General features: G+C 40.1%; 1 protein-coding gene across 1 annotated transcript in view; it reads left to right on the plus strand.

Annotated features, from left to right (window-relative positions):
- llgl1 (LLGL scribble cell polarity complex component 1) overlaps positions 1–18,074 on the plus strand; it is a 39,197-nt gene that overhangs the window by 9,566 nt on the left and 11,557 nt on the right. Inside the window, exons 3-10 of the mRNA XM_077559661.1 lie at positions 9,716–9,797; positions 9,882–10,042; positions 10,272–10,418; positions 14,269–14,431; positions 14,611–14,746; positions 15,133–15,187; positions 15,918–16,072; positions 16,158–16,378. Coding sequence (XP_077415787.1) covers positions 9,716–9,797; positions 9,882–10,042; positions 10,272–10,418; positions 14,269–14,431; positions 14,611–14,746; positions 15,133–15,187; positions 15,918–16,072; positions 16,158–16,378 — 1,120 coding nt within the window. The remainder of the gene's footprint in view (positions 1–9,715; positions 9,798–9,881; positions 10,043–10,271; positions 10,419–14,268; positions 14,432–14,610; positions 14,747–15,132; positions 15,188–15,917; positions 16,073–16,157; positions 16,379–18,074) is intronic.

An 18,074-nucleotide genomic window follows, 5' to 3' on the forward strand; every position in this document is an offset into this window, starting at 1 on the left:
TATTCACTAAAAAAAAAAAAAAAAGCACAGTTCTGTTGAAGTGTTTGTGTTGCATAGTTTCTTCTTCGTGGTTCTTGTTGGTCTTGCATATTTATTTTTGCAAGCGTGTGTGAGGTGCAGCGAATAACAGGATTCATCAACACGCCAATGTCTGTGCATAGCAGCTATACGGTTGTTTGTCCAATATGCTCTCATTTATCATTGTGTGGGATGCTGTGTTTGTGCGCGCGTGCATTAGACAGGAGAATCAGCTCTTTGAAATGCAGCTTTTAGAGTCCAAGAGAGGAGGGGGAATGAGCAAGACAGGCTGGTGGTACCAGGCAATTGGAGAGAGACAGAAGGGAGAGTGATGGAATGAAAAATGGCGGATTGGAGAGATGCAGAGATAAATAGCGTCTGTATAGAAGAGCTCGCCGAGAGCGTCAAATGGGAGGAAAAATAACTTCACCACTCTCCCGAAAGGACTGATACAGCAAAACTCAGACGCGTCTTCCTCATTCTTGAAGAGTCCCAGCTGCTGCTGGAATTTCTGGAAAGTCAGCGCAGACTGCAGAGCATACAAAGTCGAGGAAATGTGCACCCGCGGGGAATTTGGAAAACTTGAAAATGAGTCATTTGAATGCAATGGGCTGACACGCGCAGATCAGGTCAATCGTTGCCATGATCCCACCTGCAGATCCCGATGGCATTTTATAAAAAAAAAAATATATATATATATATTTTTTCAATACTGAAGAATTCAACATATTTGAAGACACTACGTTTATCTTGGATTAGTCAATTTAAATGTCAAAAGATACCTCAAAAATCTCTTGTTTGGTTTGATCTATTATAGTAGACTTCCAGGAATTGAATGGTACTTAAACGAAATGGAGACATCCGATTATCAAATTGAATGGTAAATGAGGTACAGAATGGTAAATGGAGTACACTTGTGTAGTGCTATGTCTACATCATATGGTGCCCAAAGCACTTTGCAAAGCCTCACATTAACTTAGCTAAAAACTGTTTTGAACCGGCGACTACGCTAGCACGTTTTGTCCACCACCATTACCTCAAATGTTTGTTTTTAGTTTTAAATGGTTGACAAGTACCTTGCCATATTATGGCCAAAGGTGGACCCCGGGTTGGTTTTTGCACATTTTGATGCCATAAATGAGTCCTTGTTGGGAAAGTAACGACAGAGGCGGTGAAGGTGGTACACTGCCTAGATAGGATTTATTGACTGTACCGCTTAACGGTTTCATTTAGGACTGTCACCAACTAATCTTTTTAGAATCGATTATCCCATCCATTACTGATACTCAATAGTTTCTGGGATGCTGGTCTTGCTCCATTTTGTCCAGACTTTAAACAATATGTGTAAAACAATAATGGAAATAGGAATGACCCTTCCCAAATTAAAACGGGCATATTTTTAGCTGTTTGAAAATTTCAATCACTATGTAAACTTAAACAGTTAAGCTTTTAGTAAAATATAATAAAACAAAAACATTTTAATTTTAATGATGGACGTGTAATATCTTGTCACATATAACCCTCACACAGTCCACTTTTCATTCTTGTCACACGTTTAAAAAGCTTACTGCTAATAATAACACGTTGAGGCAATAAAACACTTTCTTGGTGAGTCTTGCTGTTTTGAATGAAAGTTCCTACTTAAGTATTCTCTCAAGTCAACACCCTTGTTGAAATACAAATACCCACAAGCCAAGAGGAAAAGGCAAAATGCATGCACAGAGTTGATGCTTTAATTCTTTTAACTTGCATTTAGTGATATACACTGATCTGGCATTATATGCACATTTTTATGACTGTAGGTTCCACTTGAGCAACTTTGTCCTCTAATGAACCCCATCTGAAGTGCATCTTTGAGATGTAGTGTTAGAGGACATGTCAGATGAAACGGTACATGCCTGACATTGCCGAGTCTTAAATCAGCACAGTAGACTTTGCAGCAACTTGATGTAATACCACACACTTAACCAACCCTGTCAAATAAAAATATGACAAAGAACTCACACCCACTCGGGTCATTGTAGCAAAACAACCAAGTACATCATGTGGGCTTTTGGCTGGATCACACACCCCTTAACCTGGCTGTCTATACAGTATCTCAGGGATGTGATTTTTCCGCTAATTCGCGGAATTCCGGTTTTTTATCTCCCCCCCCCAAAATTTTTTTTTTAATTTTTTTTTTTTTTTTTAGTAGTTCATTGTGTATGCACATGACTCCGACAGATAACATCTTCTGCTATAACAAAGACATTTGTGGTATGCTCTAATATGAGTTACTTTTCATTTGGTCATGATACAATTATTTGTTCATGAAATTTGAACTCTTCAACATTATTTATGTGTTAACTTAGTAATCACATTAGTTAGATATGATGATATTCTCAGTGATAGTTTTTAAAAGCAAAGGCAGTCCAATGTTTTTGAATGTGACTGATTTTGAGTTGACTAAAACTGCCATTTTATATGGGATAGTTCAATATACAGGGATGTGATTTTTCCGCTAATTCGCGGAATTCCGCTTTTTTTATCCCCCCCCCCCAAAAAAAAAAAATCTATTTTTTTTTTTATTTTTTTTATTTTTTATTTTTTAGTAGTTCGTTGTGTATGCACATGACTCCGACAGATAACATCTTCTGCTATAACAGAAGCCCCCCCTTTGTCCCCCCACCAGGGCACTCCCCTGGACCTAGCTGGGTGCCAGCGGCCCCCAGACCCCCGGCTAAATTTTCAGATAATTTCACTTTGGTCAAATCACATCCCTGAATATACATTGAAAATTTATGCTGTTGTTTTGTCTATTTCTTTGTCATGTGAGTGCATTGAAAGTACTTAAAAACACGGAAAACCCATGAGCTCCGGGGGGCTACGCCCCCCTTGTCCCCCCCTGGACTTAGCTGGGTGCCAGCGGCCCCCAGACCCCCGGCTAAATTTTCAGGTAATTTCACTTTGGTCAAATAACATCCCTGAGTATCTACATTTTTATTGTCTGCCATATTTATTTTGGATATACTGTATGCGTTTACATTCCCTAATAACCTCAGACTCTTTGACATGGACTTGACCTGGAGAGCCATGCTAGCATACTTGTTTCTACAGTACACACTCATCTCGCACTGTACAGTATTGCCAGATGTGTGAGGCGCCCACCTGGGAAAAGGCCCGAGTAAAACATTACAATATTTACGTGGTTGTAAACGTGCCATTCCTTCACTCATCTTCTCATGCGTACTCTTGAGTATTTCACGTCCCTCGTACTCCGTGTGTTTACGAAGGCAGAGTCCTATTACGGCCCACAGTTTCTGCTTCAACCACACTGTGGGGTTTGGAGAAGAGAGTGAGACAACGCGTGTGAAGCTTTTTCTTCTTCTATAAGCGTGTATATGTCAAGAGAGACGTAGCGAGAGAAATAATGTGTAGGGGCGGCGGCTAATGTCGTGGACTCCTGTCGTGGAATGTGTGCCCTGGGTTAACCCTCCTTGTGCGTGCGTGCGTGTGTGTGTGTGTGCGTTTGGATCGTGAGTAAGAGCTTTGTTGCTCAGTCTCTTCTTAATAAAGGGAGCTTTTGAATTGGTTTCCAAGACAACCAGTGCAGTTGCCTGGGATGAAGTGCTCAGACCAGAGGACTTTAAAACAAAAAATCTGCATCTCAGCACATCAGACAAAGCGTTTTTGGCTTACCCTGAGAATATGTGGCTGACGTGTAGCAAAAGTTTGACTGTACTGTACCTTGTTCTCTATGTGCTAAAACACCAAAACTTTGTGACCGCACACTTCTAGTATCAGTGACTAACATCCTGAGGATGAGCTAATATTTACACACAGACTCACACACAGAACATTGCTTTCATGTGTGTGTGTGTGTGCCCTCTGAGTTTCAGCCGTGCAGTACATTCTACCCGACACAATGAATTGAAGGTAATTGATTAAACCGAAGTCCGAAAAGGTTGGGACACTGTGTGTTAGGTAAATCAAGATTGCTATCATTTCCAAATGTCTTAACTTGTATTTATTTGAAACTAATGCAAACACTACTCTTCATACTGACATGTTAATCAGCAAGATCACTGAGAGAGTCCAGATCTCGAAGGAGTGAATAGCTGTGGTCCTGAAATGTTTCCCAACATAATTTTGGAACTGGATCAAACGCAACATTTTAGCAATTAAATTTTATAGAAGCAATCTGATCCGATGAGATTTGGTTTAGATAAAAGGATCTGAACAGGTTCCATGTTTTCCATGTTTAAATAACACGCACACAATAGGGCTTGGATTTGACACAGATATAATGTTTTTTACATAAAGATTAGGGAGGGAATTTGGGGTTAAAAAAAAAAAAGTCAATTTGGCTCCACATTGATATGATGGTGATTAGGCCTTTTAAGAAGCTCTTTAGTTTGCTTCCGACTTCCTCTCTTTCATCTGCACACATGATGACGAATACACACACGCACGAGTCCTCATTTTTTGTCATGTGCAAAGTCCAACAGAAAGGTTGTTGAGATTGATCGTTAACTGTATTACCATTTAAAAGTCCAGAGGGATTCGGGTGAGGTGTCTTTAGCTCATTCACTGCCATTGACAGCTCTAGATTTGAACTATTTCTATTAGTTTAACATTTTTTTCCCAACGTTTGTTAACAAGAGTATGAAAACCTAGAATTTTTTTTTATTGCACATTTAGAACAGATATAAAATTTGTGATTAATCGTGAGTTAACTATTGAAGTCATGGGATTCATTATGATTACAAAATCTAATCGCCTGACGCCCCTAATTTTTTATATTTTCTTTTTCTCTTTTAAAAAGAAAAGATTATTAAAAATGAAATAAAAATACTTTAAAAAAAATATGATTAAAAATGAGGGGCGCAGGCCATCTAATTTTTTTCATAATTAATCGCATTACTTCACTAGTTAACTCACGATTAATCACAAATTTTTTATATCTGTTCCAAATGTACAATTTTTTTTTTTTTAGGTTTTCATACTCTTGTTAACAAAAGTGGATTTTTTTTTTAAACTAATAGAAATAGTTCAAAGGAATTTTTGACGTCAATGGCAGTAAATGAGTTAAAAGGCTGAGCTTTTAGGTTTTGTGTGCGTGTTAATAACTGGTTGATGATGACGCCGCATTTTCTGGGGCATAGCAAAAGATTGATGCCATATTGCACAACTCTCGAGGCTTTTCTTCTTGATTTCAAAGCCAAGTATATCGGTTGGAAAGTGGGACACAAGAAATCCCAGTTGAAGCAAAGGATGCAAATTAGATGAGGATTGTGTCTCTAGTGGGTGGGTGGAGTTGTTTGGCTTGTTTTTAGTGGAGACCGTCATTCAGCAAACCTCTCTAAAGTTTGGGTTGCTGTCAGGAAGCAAGTCAATGTTTTCCAGTTCAGCTATGAATTTAAACACGCTTTGAACTCTGACCTTTTTGCAACTGAGTGTCGTATGAATGTGTTGCCATCTTTTTACAAAAAATCCTGTCATCCTTCCTTCCTGACATCCATATCTTATTTGTGTGTGTGTGTGTGGAGGACAATGCCTTCTGTTTGTCTCTATTCAGACCGTGAAATCGCTTTATCCTTGCTAACACTCTTTCTGCATCACTGGCCAAGTGTGTTTATGTATGTGTATGTCAGGGAGAGAGAGAGAGAGAGAGAGAGAGATTCAATGACTGTGAGTTACTGTAGACTAGCATTGTTAACATTTGGGGGCAAGCAAAGAGCCCTATCAATGAACACATTGTGCCATTCAACAGGTTAGGCACGATGAACAAGAGACATCTCCCATTCTTGTCGGTTTTATTTTTGTAATATTTTCTTGTGCACAGAAGCTAGAATTTACATTGTGGCTTACGTTTTCATAGTCGTTTTGTCCCCTGCGAGGATTGTTTCTAATTAGCGCCATGCTGTTCTTTCCAACTTGTCACATACGATTGAGCTTCATTTGTGCGCGCTCGTCTTTTGTTTTGAAGTCTCTGATGTTCTTGGCAAAGCTTCCTGTTAGTTTGCGGCGGCTCCTTTCATGTGCACAAGTTGTATTAAGTACCGTTTTATATGGCATTTTTGGGACATTAATCAGTAGTGTTATTTTGATGGGGTAAGCAAGTGTAAATCACCTATTAAAAAGGAACAATGGTGTTTTTTGTTGTTATTTTTTTTGTGCCTCGTTAGCGTGCTGTAGCGCAAAACCAAGGGGCCATCAACGCAGGCCGATATCATGCGGAAATCTTATTTTCAGTCAGATTAAGATGATTATTTCCTTCGCACTGGAAGCCTCATTCACTGGAATGTTAGTTTCTCATTTCTACAATGCTATTGGCTATTTGCTCACTCTTTGCTATTCTTTGTGGAGAAAAATTTCTCGTGTCAGTGCGTTGATTTACATGAATTTGAACAATGAATACATACCATCGAGAGCAATTTATTATGCATGCATGTTACACATTGAATTTATCTTCCAGTACAATTGATGACTTTTAGTATGGCCAATGCACAAGTCATCTTTTGGGGAGGGAAGTTGACTGAAACACATACACAATGCCGTTATGGTAAATGAGACTCCATCTATGACATCATCTCTAATGCCAGGAAGCATCTGGAGAGTGTGATATTGTATGCGAACCGCTTGTGGTCATCGCCCCTCAGCTGTGTGCGTGCGTGTGTGTCTCTTTATTTGACGATTGCCTTAAACACTCGTGCTCTGTGACATTCATTTGACACCGATGGCCTGCTTCCTTTTAGAAGTGCTGCCCACCAGGACGGGTGTCTGTGTCTGTCTCGGGGGTCACCAACCTTTTAGAAACTGACAGCTACTTCTTGCTTACTGGTTAATACAAAGGGCTATTCCTACTGAAATGGGCCATTTTCCAGGTTTCAAGCATAAGCAATAAGTGAGACCTTCTAAGTGATAGGATATTTAATCTTTCTTAGTTTAGCTGTCAGCATATATAAGTAGGTTAGCTTTTTCACTTCCCTTCTCAGAGATACTGAGGCAAATGTACGGCGTCACCTGTGTGACTCAGACAGAATTGTGTCACACGCTTGACAGAAAAATGGCCCAAATAACACATTTGTTCAAATTACCTTATAATTACGTTACAAATAATCAATTATACTAAGTGAAACACTGATCAAATTATACATGTACAACATTGCTAGGAAAACGTACCTTCACCAGTGAGCTACTTTTAGAACAGGCTTGCCGGTTACGAATGTTGCCATGTCACTCCTTGGGCGTGGGGGTTTTGGGGTGGGGTATTTATTTCCCGCAGACACCAAGTTGGTGACCTCTGGTCTATCTTTTAATCGAAGCAGAAACAATGCTTTTGTTTCTTGTGAAATTTCGAGGCTCCTTTCTTTTGACATGCAAGTGTGTGTTACCTGTCCTGTTTGAATTGGACTAATGTGAGTCTCTCCCCCACCCCCTCCCTGTACCTTCAGCTATATGAGATGCATATTACTACAATGACTAAAAGAGAGTGACAATAAGTAAAAATATGCGCGAGTGCTTTTATAACACAGCCATTAGTCCTTCAGCAAAAGTGGAAATCAAGAGATTCAATTTTGATGTATGTAAGAATGAGGACCATGTTCTCAGGAAATTTGATTTATGACAATATGTTTTGGTTCAGCAAGATCCAATTGTCTTTTTATTATATTATTTATATCAAATTGTCACGAAAGTACCTCCATTTTTTTTCAAATTTCTTGAATAGACGTGTTGTCCCATGAGCTGCTGTCAGTAGCTACACTATCTTTACCGTTACCAGTACTATGGAGCCACAACACTAACAATAAGATTTGGTATTGGAAAAAAAAAGTATTTGTGGGAAAAGCTGCATTGACATTCAAACAAGTATTGGCATTGTAAAAAGTTGTATTGAGTGTTTTTTTTTTTCTCTAAGCATATTTTTTTGTATTATGTGTTTTTCAATTTCCATTTTGTTTTCAGATTCGGTTTTCACTCTCTCTTTTTTCCCCGGGTGTCACAGATTTTCAGTTTAAACTGTTTGGTTTTCAGTTTCAACTTATTGGCAGTGTTTTAACGTGGGGGGCGGGGTTGGGGTTGCGGTTGGGGGTGGGGCTTTGAGTGCGAGAACGCCTTCCAGCTTTTCAAGAGAGGAGAGCGCCCTCTGTTGGCTAAAGGCAATACTCATGGATACAGGTTCATTAGGAACTCCTAAACCGCCTGTAAGCCACAAGGTTATATGCGGTTGTATATGTTACTTGTGGCGTTAAAACCACCATGTTTGAAATTACTTTATGCATCATGTCATACTAATTTAGCTAACATGCTAACTGGTTTATTACAGAAACATTAACACTGACGCCACAAGGTTATATGTAGAAAAAACACAGATTTGCAGGCGGTTTAGGAGTTCCTGGTGAACTTGTATCCATGAGTATTGCCTTTAGCCAACAAAGGGCGCGCTCCCCTCTCTCCTCTCCTGAAAAGCTGGAAAGCGTTCTCACGCTCAAAGCCCCGCCCCCAACCAAAACCCCGCCCCCCACGTTAAAACACTGCCAATAAGTTGAAATTGAAAACCAGAGCGTTGAAACTGAAAACCTGTGACAATCGAAAAAAAAAAAATCTGCAGATTGGCATTGAAAAAGACATCATAATACAAAAAAAATAGCTTGAAGGAAATAGTGTTTTTTAATGTCTGTATTTTTGTTTTCAATACAACCTTTTACAATGCCAATACTTGTTTCACTTTTTCCACAATGACAATTTTTTTTTCCCCCCCGATACCAAATCTTATTGTCAGCGCTGTGGCTCCTTACAGTACCACCTTGTGACGTGTTCATCACAACTCGCTGCAGACCAGAAGTGACATTTGTGGAGCTGGTGGGGCCACGTTGGACAAATACAACCAAGTAGTGTTCTAAAAACCTACATTAATGAGAATGACTGACTGAGATCCTTCAATTAGTGACCAAGCCCCTCATCCAGTATTGAAAACGTGTATACAGTATGCACCATATCATTTTACCAAATGTCTCGCTTGCATTTGCTGGCAACCAGTCCAGTGTATGTCCCGCCTGACGCTCAAATTCCGCTGGGATGAGCTCAAGCTCACCTGCGGTCCTGATGAAGATAAGCGGTATTGAAAATGGATTGATGGATGCGTCACCTGATAAAACCACTTATATGTAGTAAGAAATGTTTTTCAAATATACTGATAGATCATGTCTGAATTGTCTAGAAAATTAAAAAGCAGAGATAACCCAATGCCTCAGGTTTTTGCTCAGATTTTTGTTTTTTTCCAATTCACATGCTTAATTCACAAGTCATTCAGATCAGTCCCAAATGCTTATGTGAAGCTTTTAGCTGTGAATTCACATTGGTTGTTTACATGGCATCACTGTTTTTAAATAATTTTTTTCTCCAGTTGTGCTTAATTTACCCGACGAAAATTGCTCTTGATTACATACGCACAGTGGTGTTATTTTAGACATTTGCGTCTGCTGGTGTTGGAAATTGCTGTGAGCTTTCTTTGGCGCTCCCATGACCTCTCTCTACTATTACATTTAAATGGCACGTTTCATCGGCTTTACAGCTCACAATTACCCCTTTTTTTTTTAACTGTGGGGCCCTCACAATCGCAGCAGTGATAGTGGACAGATATGCAATAAGAAATGTATGGGTTTTTTTTTCTCCAAACAAAATTTTGTGTGTATCATCTTAACAATGTGCTCAGCTATGGGGCACCTGGTGTGGAGTTCACAGGACTACACAATGACACTACTGCTGTCATACAAGTTCACTTCCTGCCAGGACAGGTAAGCACAAAGCCAGTCTTGTTTGTGTCATGCTAATTAATATTGATAAGGCTGTAATAATTTGTGCTGTCATGTCTGTCACAGGGCCGCCTGTTGTCACTTCTGGATGACAATACCATTCACTTGTGGGAGCTGACTGCGACAGTCCCCAGGCAGGTGGGAGGGGTTAAGAGAGAGGGCGTGGTCATTCTACAGGAAGTGGGCAGCTACAGCCTTCCAGGAAGACCAGGCATTGAGAGCTGCAGGTAATGAGCGTTTTGTATTTGCTTTGTTTCTACCGTTGGAGCGTTTTGTCTCCCTTAGCATTTTCATGGCGCAGCATCCATGATAATCATTAGGATGCTGACACGCTTTGTCAACGAGAAGGAAAAAAGACCAGAAGCAGTTAAATCCCATCCTATTCCTCCTGAAGAGTGACGTACTTTGTGATGTCGGTGGTTGTATACTCATCTCACCTCCCCCTTTTACCTCCAGTACCACACGAGTGACTGTCCTCCTCCTGCTGAGGTCATGTGACCTTCTCTGCATTGGAACAGAGGGAGGTGGCGTCTACTTCCTGGATTTGCCCAGTCTGTCACTGAAAGACGGCCAGACATTGCTCCAGGATCGAGTCACACAGAGGTGAGTCTGTTGCAAATGTGACTTCATTGATAGTCAAGCTGAAATGAATGACAGATTGTGAAATGGAAGTCCACTCCTGGTGTGATTACGTAGTTTTAAATTGGTAGCATTCACAACTCTAAGCAGAACAGGTATCTTAAAAGTTGATGAAATGGTCTGGTTTTTGTTTTCTGTATGTGCAAGAATGCAGTTTATCCAAAGCTGTGTGCGTGACTGAATTGCATTTGCTTCAGTATCGTAGTTCTTTCCTTTTAAAGAGGAAGTCTACCCCAAAATGTTCTTCACAATAGTATGTTCTATGCAGCGCCACTAGTCTGAACACGGTGTTCTGATTAATATTGCATTTGTGGAATATGAATTCAGCAGCAAAATTCACCCATTTTAAAAAAAAAAAAAAAATCTTTTATCATTTTTCTGAGAATGACAACACAGTGCCTAATGCTGCTTTCGAGGAAGGTCGGAAGTTGGATTTATCACTGTTAGCTTTTTCCAGTTCCAACCTGAAAGCGTTCGAGGCAAAAGTAAACAACCTAAGAGGTGGATAGTGATAAATAGTTTTTTATTTTGACCTCCAGCAAACTTGCTTTCTCGCAATTTTGCTTCATTGATGTATTTATCTTACAAACTTTCTGGTCTGCGATTGGCTGGCAACCAGTTCAGGGTGTACCCAGCCCACTGCCTGAAGCCAGCTGCGATACTCCAGAAAATGGATGGACACTTCCTGGTTTGAAGTCGGAAAAGTCCAACTTCCCACTTTCCTCGAATGCAGCATTAGGGCTCAGGTGACGACCAATCATGGCTCAGCTTAAACTCGGGTGAGAGATGAACTGTGATTGGTCTTTACCTGTGCCATTAGCAATGTGATGTCATTTTCAGTCCACAGCAAGTGTCAAAATGGCCGCCCCCTAAAATGGATAAAAACGGTTGGATTTTGCTGCTTAATTGATATTTCGCAAACAAAAACAGACTTGTGTGAAGACGTTTTTTGTGTGGACGTCACCTTAACAACTTTTACGACTAAGTACAGAGGTATATCACAAATTATGACAAAACACATTCATACAAACAAACCCGATTTATCAGGAACTTACAGTATCTAGTGGTCCTGGATCCCACTAGATGTGCCCCTTCAGTAACCTCGCCTCCCAAATTCACACACAAAACACTGGCATTTTCTCACTCGCTTGTTAAGCTACATTTCATATCAAGCCAGCAGTTTCGGGAGTAAAAAAAAAAAAAAAAAAGTACATGTATATGTCAGCTTGGTGTATGATACTGTCCCTTTACAAAAATGTTTTCAAAAATTGTCCGTAGGCCCCAAAAATTGAAGCAATAGGCTGCAAATGGCCCGTGGGCCGAGCTTTGGGCTCCTTTATGCAAATAGTTTGGTTGTTTCAGTCAATGCAACAAAAGTATTAATATATATTAACAGCTCAGTGGGCGAATGGTTAGAGTGTCCGCCCTGAGACTGGGAGGTCGTGGGTTCGATTCCCGGCCGGGTTATACCAAAGACTATAAAAATGGGACAGATTGCCGCTCTGCTTGACACTCAGCATTAAGGGTTTGGGATTGGGAGGTTAGATCACCACATGATTCCCGAGCGCGGCGCTGCTGCTGCTCACCGCTCCCTCAGGGGATGGGTCAAATGCGGAGAACAAATTTCGCCCCACTTAGATGGGTGTGACAATCAGTGGATCTTATCTTATATATTTTTTCTTGCATGTGAAAGTAGCAATGTTTATTTTTATTGGGTCGGCTTTTGTTGCTGCACTGGTGATGTTGCAGTGCTTCCGTACGGTCTGACTGGTCCAGCTAACCCTCATTAAGGCGGCCTTGTAGAAGGAAGTGGGCAGGACAGAGGCCTAATGAGGACCCTGATAAGGATGTGTGTGTGTGTGTGTGTGTGTAAAGGATGGGAGGTTGTACACAGTGAGGCTTTGTACCAGCTGCCAACACGTAATGTTCCGGTTGGGGAAGTGTTTCAGCTGAATATACAACACGTAGACACACACACACACACACACACACACAGGCTCATCCCTGAGTCCCTCTAGCAGGATGCTGGATTCCCTAAAAATACTTATAAAGACAATGGAATTTTGTGTTAGGGAAGTTTCTGCCTCTTTGCTTCCGGAGAGGATCTTCCTTGTTTAAAGCGACTGGATGTCTGTGTGTGTGTATGGAGACTGAGATAGATAAAGAGAGCGGCATGCAGGCTTTTGTTTCTTTTTGCCACGATTGTGTTCAGCAATAGCTCAGAACTACAATGTTTTCATGTCTCTTCCCAAATAGTTTTGATTTAAGTGCTCCGTCCTCCTCCACACGCCAACCACCGTTTCCTCCCACTCTCTTCCTCGTCCTATGCTGAGGGAATCCTCCAACATCTCGCGGGTGTGTCTTGTTGAACATTCCTCCGTTGCCTCAGAGGAATGTTTTGTTGGCGAGGTCCAGCAGCTCAGATCCTGCTTATTATCGACATCACTGGTGTTGTTGGCGGAGCAACCTCAACTAGAGCATTCACGCAATAGCCATCATGTGCATTCAATTTATGTTTTAAAGTTGTACTTTTGTTTTGCTAGAAAACGTGTCATTTGTTGTACAAGTACATAGCTGTGCAAATTAGCATAAATTCAAATAGGCAGACATAGTAGATCAGAGGTGGGCAATCTCGGTCCTCGAGGGCCGGAGTCCTGCAGGTTTTGTAGGTTTCTCACTTCCAACACAAGCTGATTCCAATCAACAGGATCGTTATCAGGCTTATGCAGAGCTTGCTGATGAGCTGATCATATATCAGCTGTGTTGGAGAAGGGCAACACGCAAAACCTGCAGGACTGCGGCCCTCGATGCCCACCTCTGTAGTAGATAGAACATTCATAATTGTGGGTAAAGTATTTCATGTGTGCGTCAGAGTGGCTTCGTCTAACCGGTGAGGATAAGCAGTACAGAAATGTTATTAAAAATTACATTTAGGGATGCACGATAATGCTATTTTCAACCGATACCAATAATTTAAAAAGTGCCGATGTCGATAACCGATAAGTAAGCCGATAATTGTTTGCAAAATTAGCTTGAATACAAATATACTTTCAAGACCTAACGTGTACAAATACATTGAAACATTGTGTAAAGAACCATGAAGCAGCATTTCATTTATATCTCTGCTTCAAAGAAAACTAGTAATCCATTTTGAGTTTGCCAAAACAAAAAAAATCATGTTTAAAAAAATGCAACAAAAAAAACGGCGAGGGTAACATTTTGGGAAGACAGAAAAGAAAGCCCACATTGGCTGCCATGATGCATCTTCTGTCAACACGAGGTTGCGTGCATTATGACGTCACAAATATGCGACACTACCATAGGAGATGGGAGGGGTTGAGGAGTCGGGCACAATTTGAGCCACCACCACAACAGATGGACCAACGGGGCATGTCTATTATTATCGGCGGACTTCTGCATTATCTGGTCTATCTGTGTGATGTCAAATGGGTTGATAATTGTTGATAATTATCGGCAGATTTCTTTATTATCTGTTTGACATGAAATTGGTCGATAATTGCCGATAATTATCGGCAGATTTCTTTATTATCCGTTTGACATCAAATTGGTCGATAATTGCTGATAATTATTGGCCACCGATATTATCGTGCATCCCTAATTTCATATTTATAATATATAATGGTCTCTGTTCACTGGTAGGAGCCCGTAATGTATCATGGGCTGTTACTATGCATCATAGGAGCTTTAATCTTAAGATAACGTTAATTGTCAGTCCATTTGTTTTGACCTGTAAAGATTTCATTTGTACAACTAAAAGTGACAGATAACGGTATGTTGCTGTTAATGTTTCCAGCCTGCCAGAAGACTACAGATGTGGGAAATCATTAGGGCCTGTGGAATCTCTTCAGGAGCATCCTCGGCAAGCAGGGAAGTTTCTAATTGGCTACAGCCGAGGCCTGGTGGTCCTGTGGGATGTGAGCAGCCGTCAAATAGAGCAGCTCTTCCTTGGCAAGCAGGTACCAAAGCAAACTCAGCAAGTGCTCGGCGTTGTTAATTTATGAATGTATTTTTTTCCCGTTTGCAGTAGTATTCCCAGAATTGTACAAAACCATATCACATTATGGAAGTTGCTTAACTGACTAAGTGCAATAAATGTGTAGAAAAATTAAACCATGCCATACATTTCCCTCTACAGCAGCTGGAGAGCCTGGTGTGGGAATGTTCGGGAAACTTATTTGTCAGCTCTCATAGTGATGGCGGCTACTCTGTGTGGGCTGTTGCCGACGGCGACGGCAACAATCAGCAGCCGGTGTCCTCTACCATCCCATATGGTGAGAAATGCTCACATGTATCTGTGTTTAGCAGCTGGAAATTTACGTTTGAGGCATGTGTAAAGTGCACAGTCAGCTTAATGGGCAATGTGCTTCCATTTGACTGTATTGGGATGAATAAAGCACGGTGACATATGGTTCTGGCAGGGCTCGTTTCACACACGTATTTATGCGTCATCTGTCTTGAGTTTGATTAACAAGAAAGGTGAAAACATTTGCTTTCTTAACTTGTTCATTTTTGGATTAAAAAGAACAAAAGCAATACAAATAGTACATGAGCAAAATATAAATGACTTATTTGAACTTTGTATGCTGTGTTTCAATGTTTTCTCAATAAATTGTCATCGGTGATGTTTTCCTTTTTTTCTTCCTGATGATCTTTTCAGGTCCTTTTCCCTGCAAAGCTATTAACAAAATCCTATGGAGGACAACTACGACCGGGTGAGTTTTGAGCATATCACAGGGATGTGATTTTTCCGCTAATTCGCGGAATTCCGCTTTTTTTTTTTTATCTTCCCCCCCCAAAAAAAATTCAGATTTTTTTTTTTTTTTTTTTTTTTTTTTTTTTTTGTAGTAGTAGTAGTTCATTGTATATGCACATGACTCCGACAGATAACATCTTCTGCTATAACAAAGACATTTGTGGTATGCTCTAATATGAGTTACTTTTCATTTGGTCATGATACAATTATTTGTTCATGAAATTTGAACTCTTCAACATTATTTATGTGTTAACTTAGTAATCACATTAGTTAGATATGATGATATTCTCAGTGATAGTTTTTAAAAGCAAAGGCAGTCCAATGTTTTTGAATGTGACTGATTTTGAGTTGACTAAAACTGCCATTTTATATGGGATAGTTCAATATACATTGAAAATTTATGCTGTTGTTTTGTCTATTTCTTTGTCATGTGAGTGCATTGAAAGTACTTAAAAACACGGAAAACCCATGAGCTCCGGGGGGCTTCGCCCCCCTTGTCCCCCTGGACCTATCTGGGTGCCGGCGGCCCCCAGACCCCCGGCTAAATTTTCAGATAATTTCACTTTGGTCAAATCACATCCCTGATATCATGATGGACGTACTGTACTGTAAACGATAGAGAACAATTCTCACGAACGGAATTGCATTCTTTGAGTTGCCAAATGAATACTAATCACACACCTCTGTAGATCACCAGTGTTGTTGTACAGTGGAGGGATGCCTCGAGCCAGCTATGGCGACCGGCACTGTCTGACCATTCAGCAGGACAAAGACCACGTCACCCTGGACTTCACCTCCCGGGTCATTGACTTCTTTACAGTCCACAATGTTGAGCAAGGGAAAGGTCAGAGGACGACCAAGTGTTGTATTCACCTACTTTGACTGAGCATTCAGAATGCGCCTTGTTGAACGGCTTCTTCTCTCTCTAGAGTTTGATGACCCAGCCGCACTGGTGGTCTTACTAGAAGAGGAGCTGGTTGTGATTGACCTCCAGACTTCCGGTTGGCCTTCTATGCCCACTCCCTACTTGGCTCCTCTCCACTCGTCAGCCATCACATGCTCCTGCCACATAACCAGCGTTCCTCCCAAACTGTGGGAAAGGCTGGTCAGTGCTGGCAAAGCGCAGCAGGGCCGCGAACACGCACCCAGGGTGAGAACAACAACAACAACAATAATCTCGGTTTGCTCATGTTCAAGGTTCCATAGTTTTTAGCTGGGTCTACAGTAGTGTTAATTTCGTCAACGGAAACTAAACAAAAATAATTTTGGCAATACATTTTTCACCAGTCTAGACTAAAGCCCTCATTAATAAACAATAACTGTGACTAAACAATTATGCATTTTCAACAACTATTGAACATGCACTTCACTTAATACCAACTGGACTAAAATCTATGGACATTTTAGTTCATGAACGAGACGAAAATGATATGATTTTGTAAAATCTCGTCTCTGCTAATCTGTCACTGTGACACACCCCCTTTCAAAATTGCAGCTACATGCACAGACATGGGCCAGACAGGAGGTGGATTCACGATGAGAGGTTAAAAAGAAGTAAATTATATAGTTATAAATTAACGTAACATCCATCCAACAGCTATAACATTTCAACAATAATGTTAATCCAACCGCTAACTCATGCTGGCTAATTTACTATCTCATAGCATGGAGCCATAGTAGCCACTTGTTGATATACTGTAATTGTGTAACGATATTGTGATACTTTGATTATCGACGCGCTTACGCAAGTAACGCAATATTTGTAGTTAATATACAGTCACTATAACGGCTCCATTGTTCATGACTTATTGAGCAATTACTTGGCAGGCCTCTAGGGGGAGCGCCTCATAAGAGTGGCGGGGAAATGTATGGAAGTCTTCAGGCGAAGAAGACCCATGAGCTTACTTTTACTAGTGTCGGACATTTATTATCTGTCCAGCAACTGACTCAGTTTTGCCTGCGCAACATTTTAAAACAAATTTTATGGTTCGACTTTTTGAAGCACACAATTTCTGAGGAATATTAATATTGATTTAATTGGGCTTAATATTTAAGTAATTTTATTTTACTATGGCAATGTTTCACAAAAAAATCGTCACAGTTTATAAAATGAAACAATTCACTATGTAACTGACTGACATGTTGCATGACAATAGTGTTTAAGAAAGACACAAATTTGTTGACAGAAAGTGGTCTCTTTTACGAAGACATTTGCATTTGTTTAAATACACTAAAGTACTCACTGTGAAGAAGACACCCGCTTTAATATTTTGTTTCAGTGATGGTACAAAAAGAAACTATTTTCTCATTGAATTATGTCTTGAGTAGTTTTATTGTGGATTTATTACCTGACCAATATATCGATAATCGCGGTATCGTCATATCGTGAGCCTTTCATCGCAAATCGTATCGTGTCGTGAGGTACCCGGAGGTTCCCACCCCTAGTGTCAAGTTGTTTTTCATTAAAAAAAATAAATAAAATTGAGAAAATTTTATGTAAAATGGTTTTAGATTTGAAATATTAAACATAATCTGCTGACCGAAAAAATACAGGGTTTAAATGATTGTCCTGACTAAGACTAGACTAAAACATTAACAGTTTTTGTTGACTAAAACTAGACGAATACAATTATGTTTTCCTTGGACTAAAATAAAGACTATAATGTTAGATTTATAGTTGACTAAAAATGGACTAAATAAAAATGGGATGCGGTTGACTAACTATGATTAAAAACTAACAAGCGGGATTGGACCTGGACTAAACCTGAGACTACATTTAAAAATGGCGGATAAAATTAACACTAGTCTACAGTGTTATTTTTTTTACATTACACATCAACTATGTA

The sequence above is a fragment of the Vanacampus margaritifer genome, chromosome 2 (genome assembly GCF_051991255.1).
Source record: "Vanacampus margaritifer isolate UIUO_Vmar chromosome 2, RoL_Vmar_1.0, whole genome shotgun sequence".
NCBI lineage: Eukaryota > Metazoa > Chordata > Actinopteri > Syngnathiformes > Syngnathidae > Vanacampus > Vanacampus margaritifer.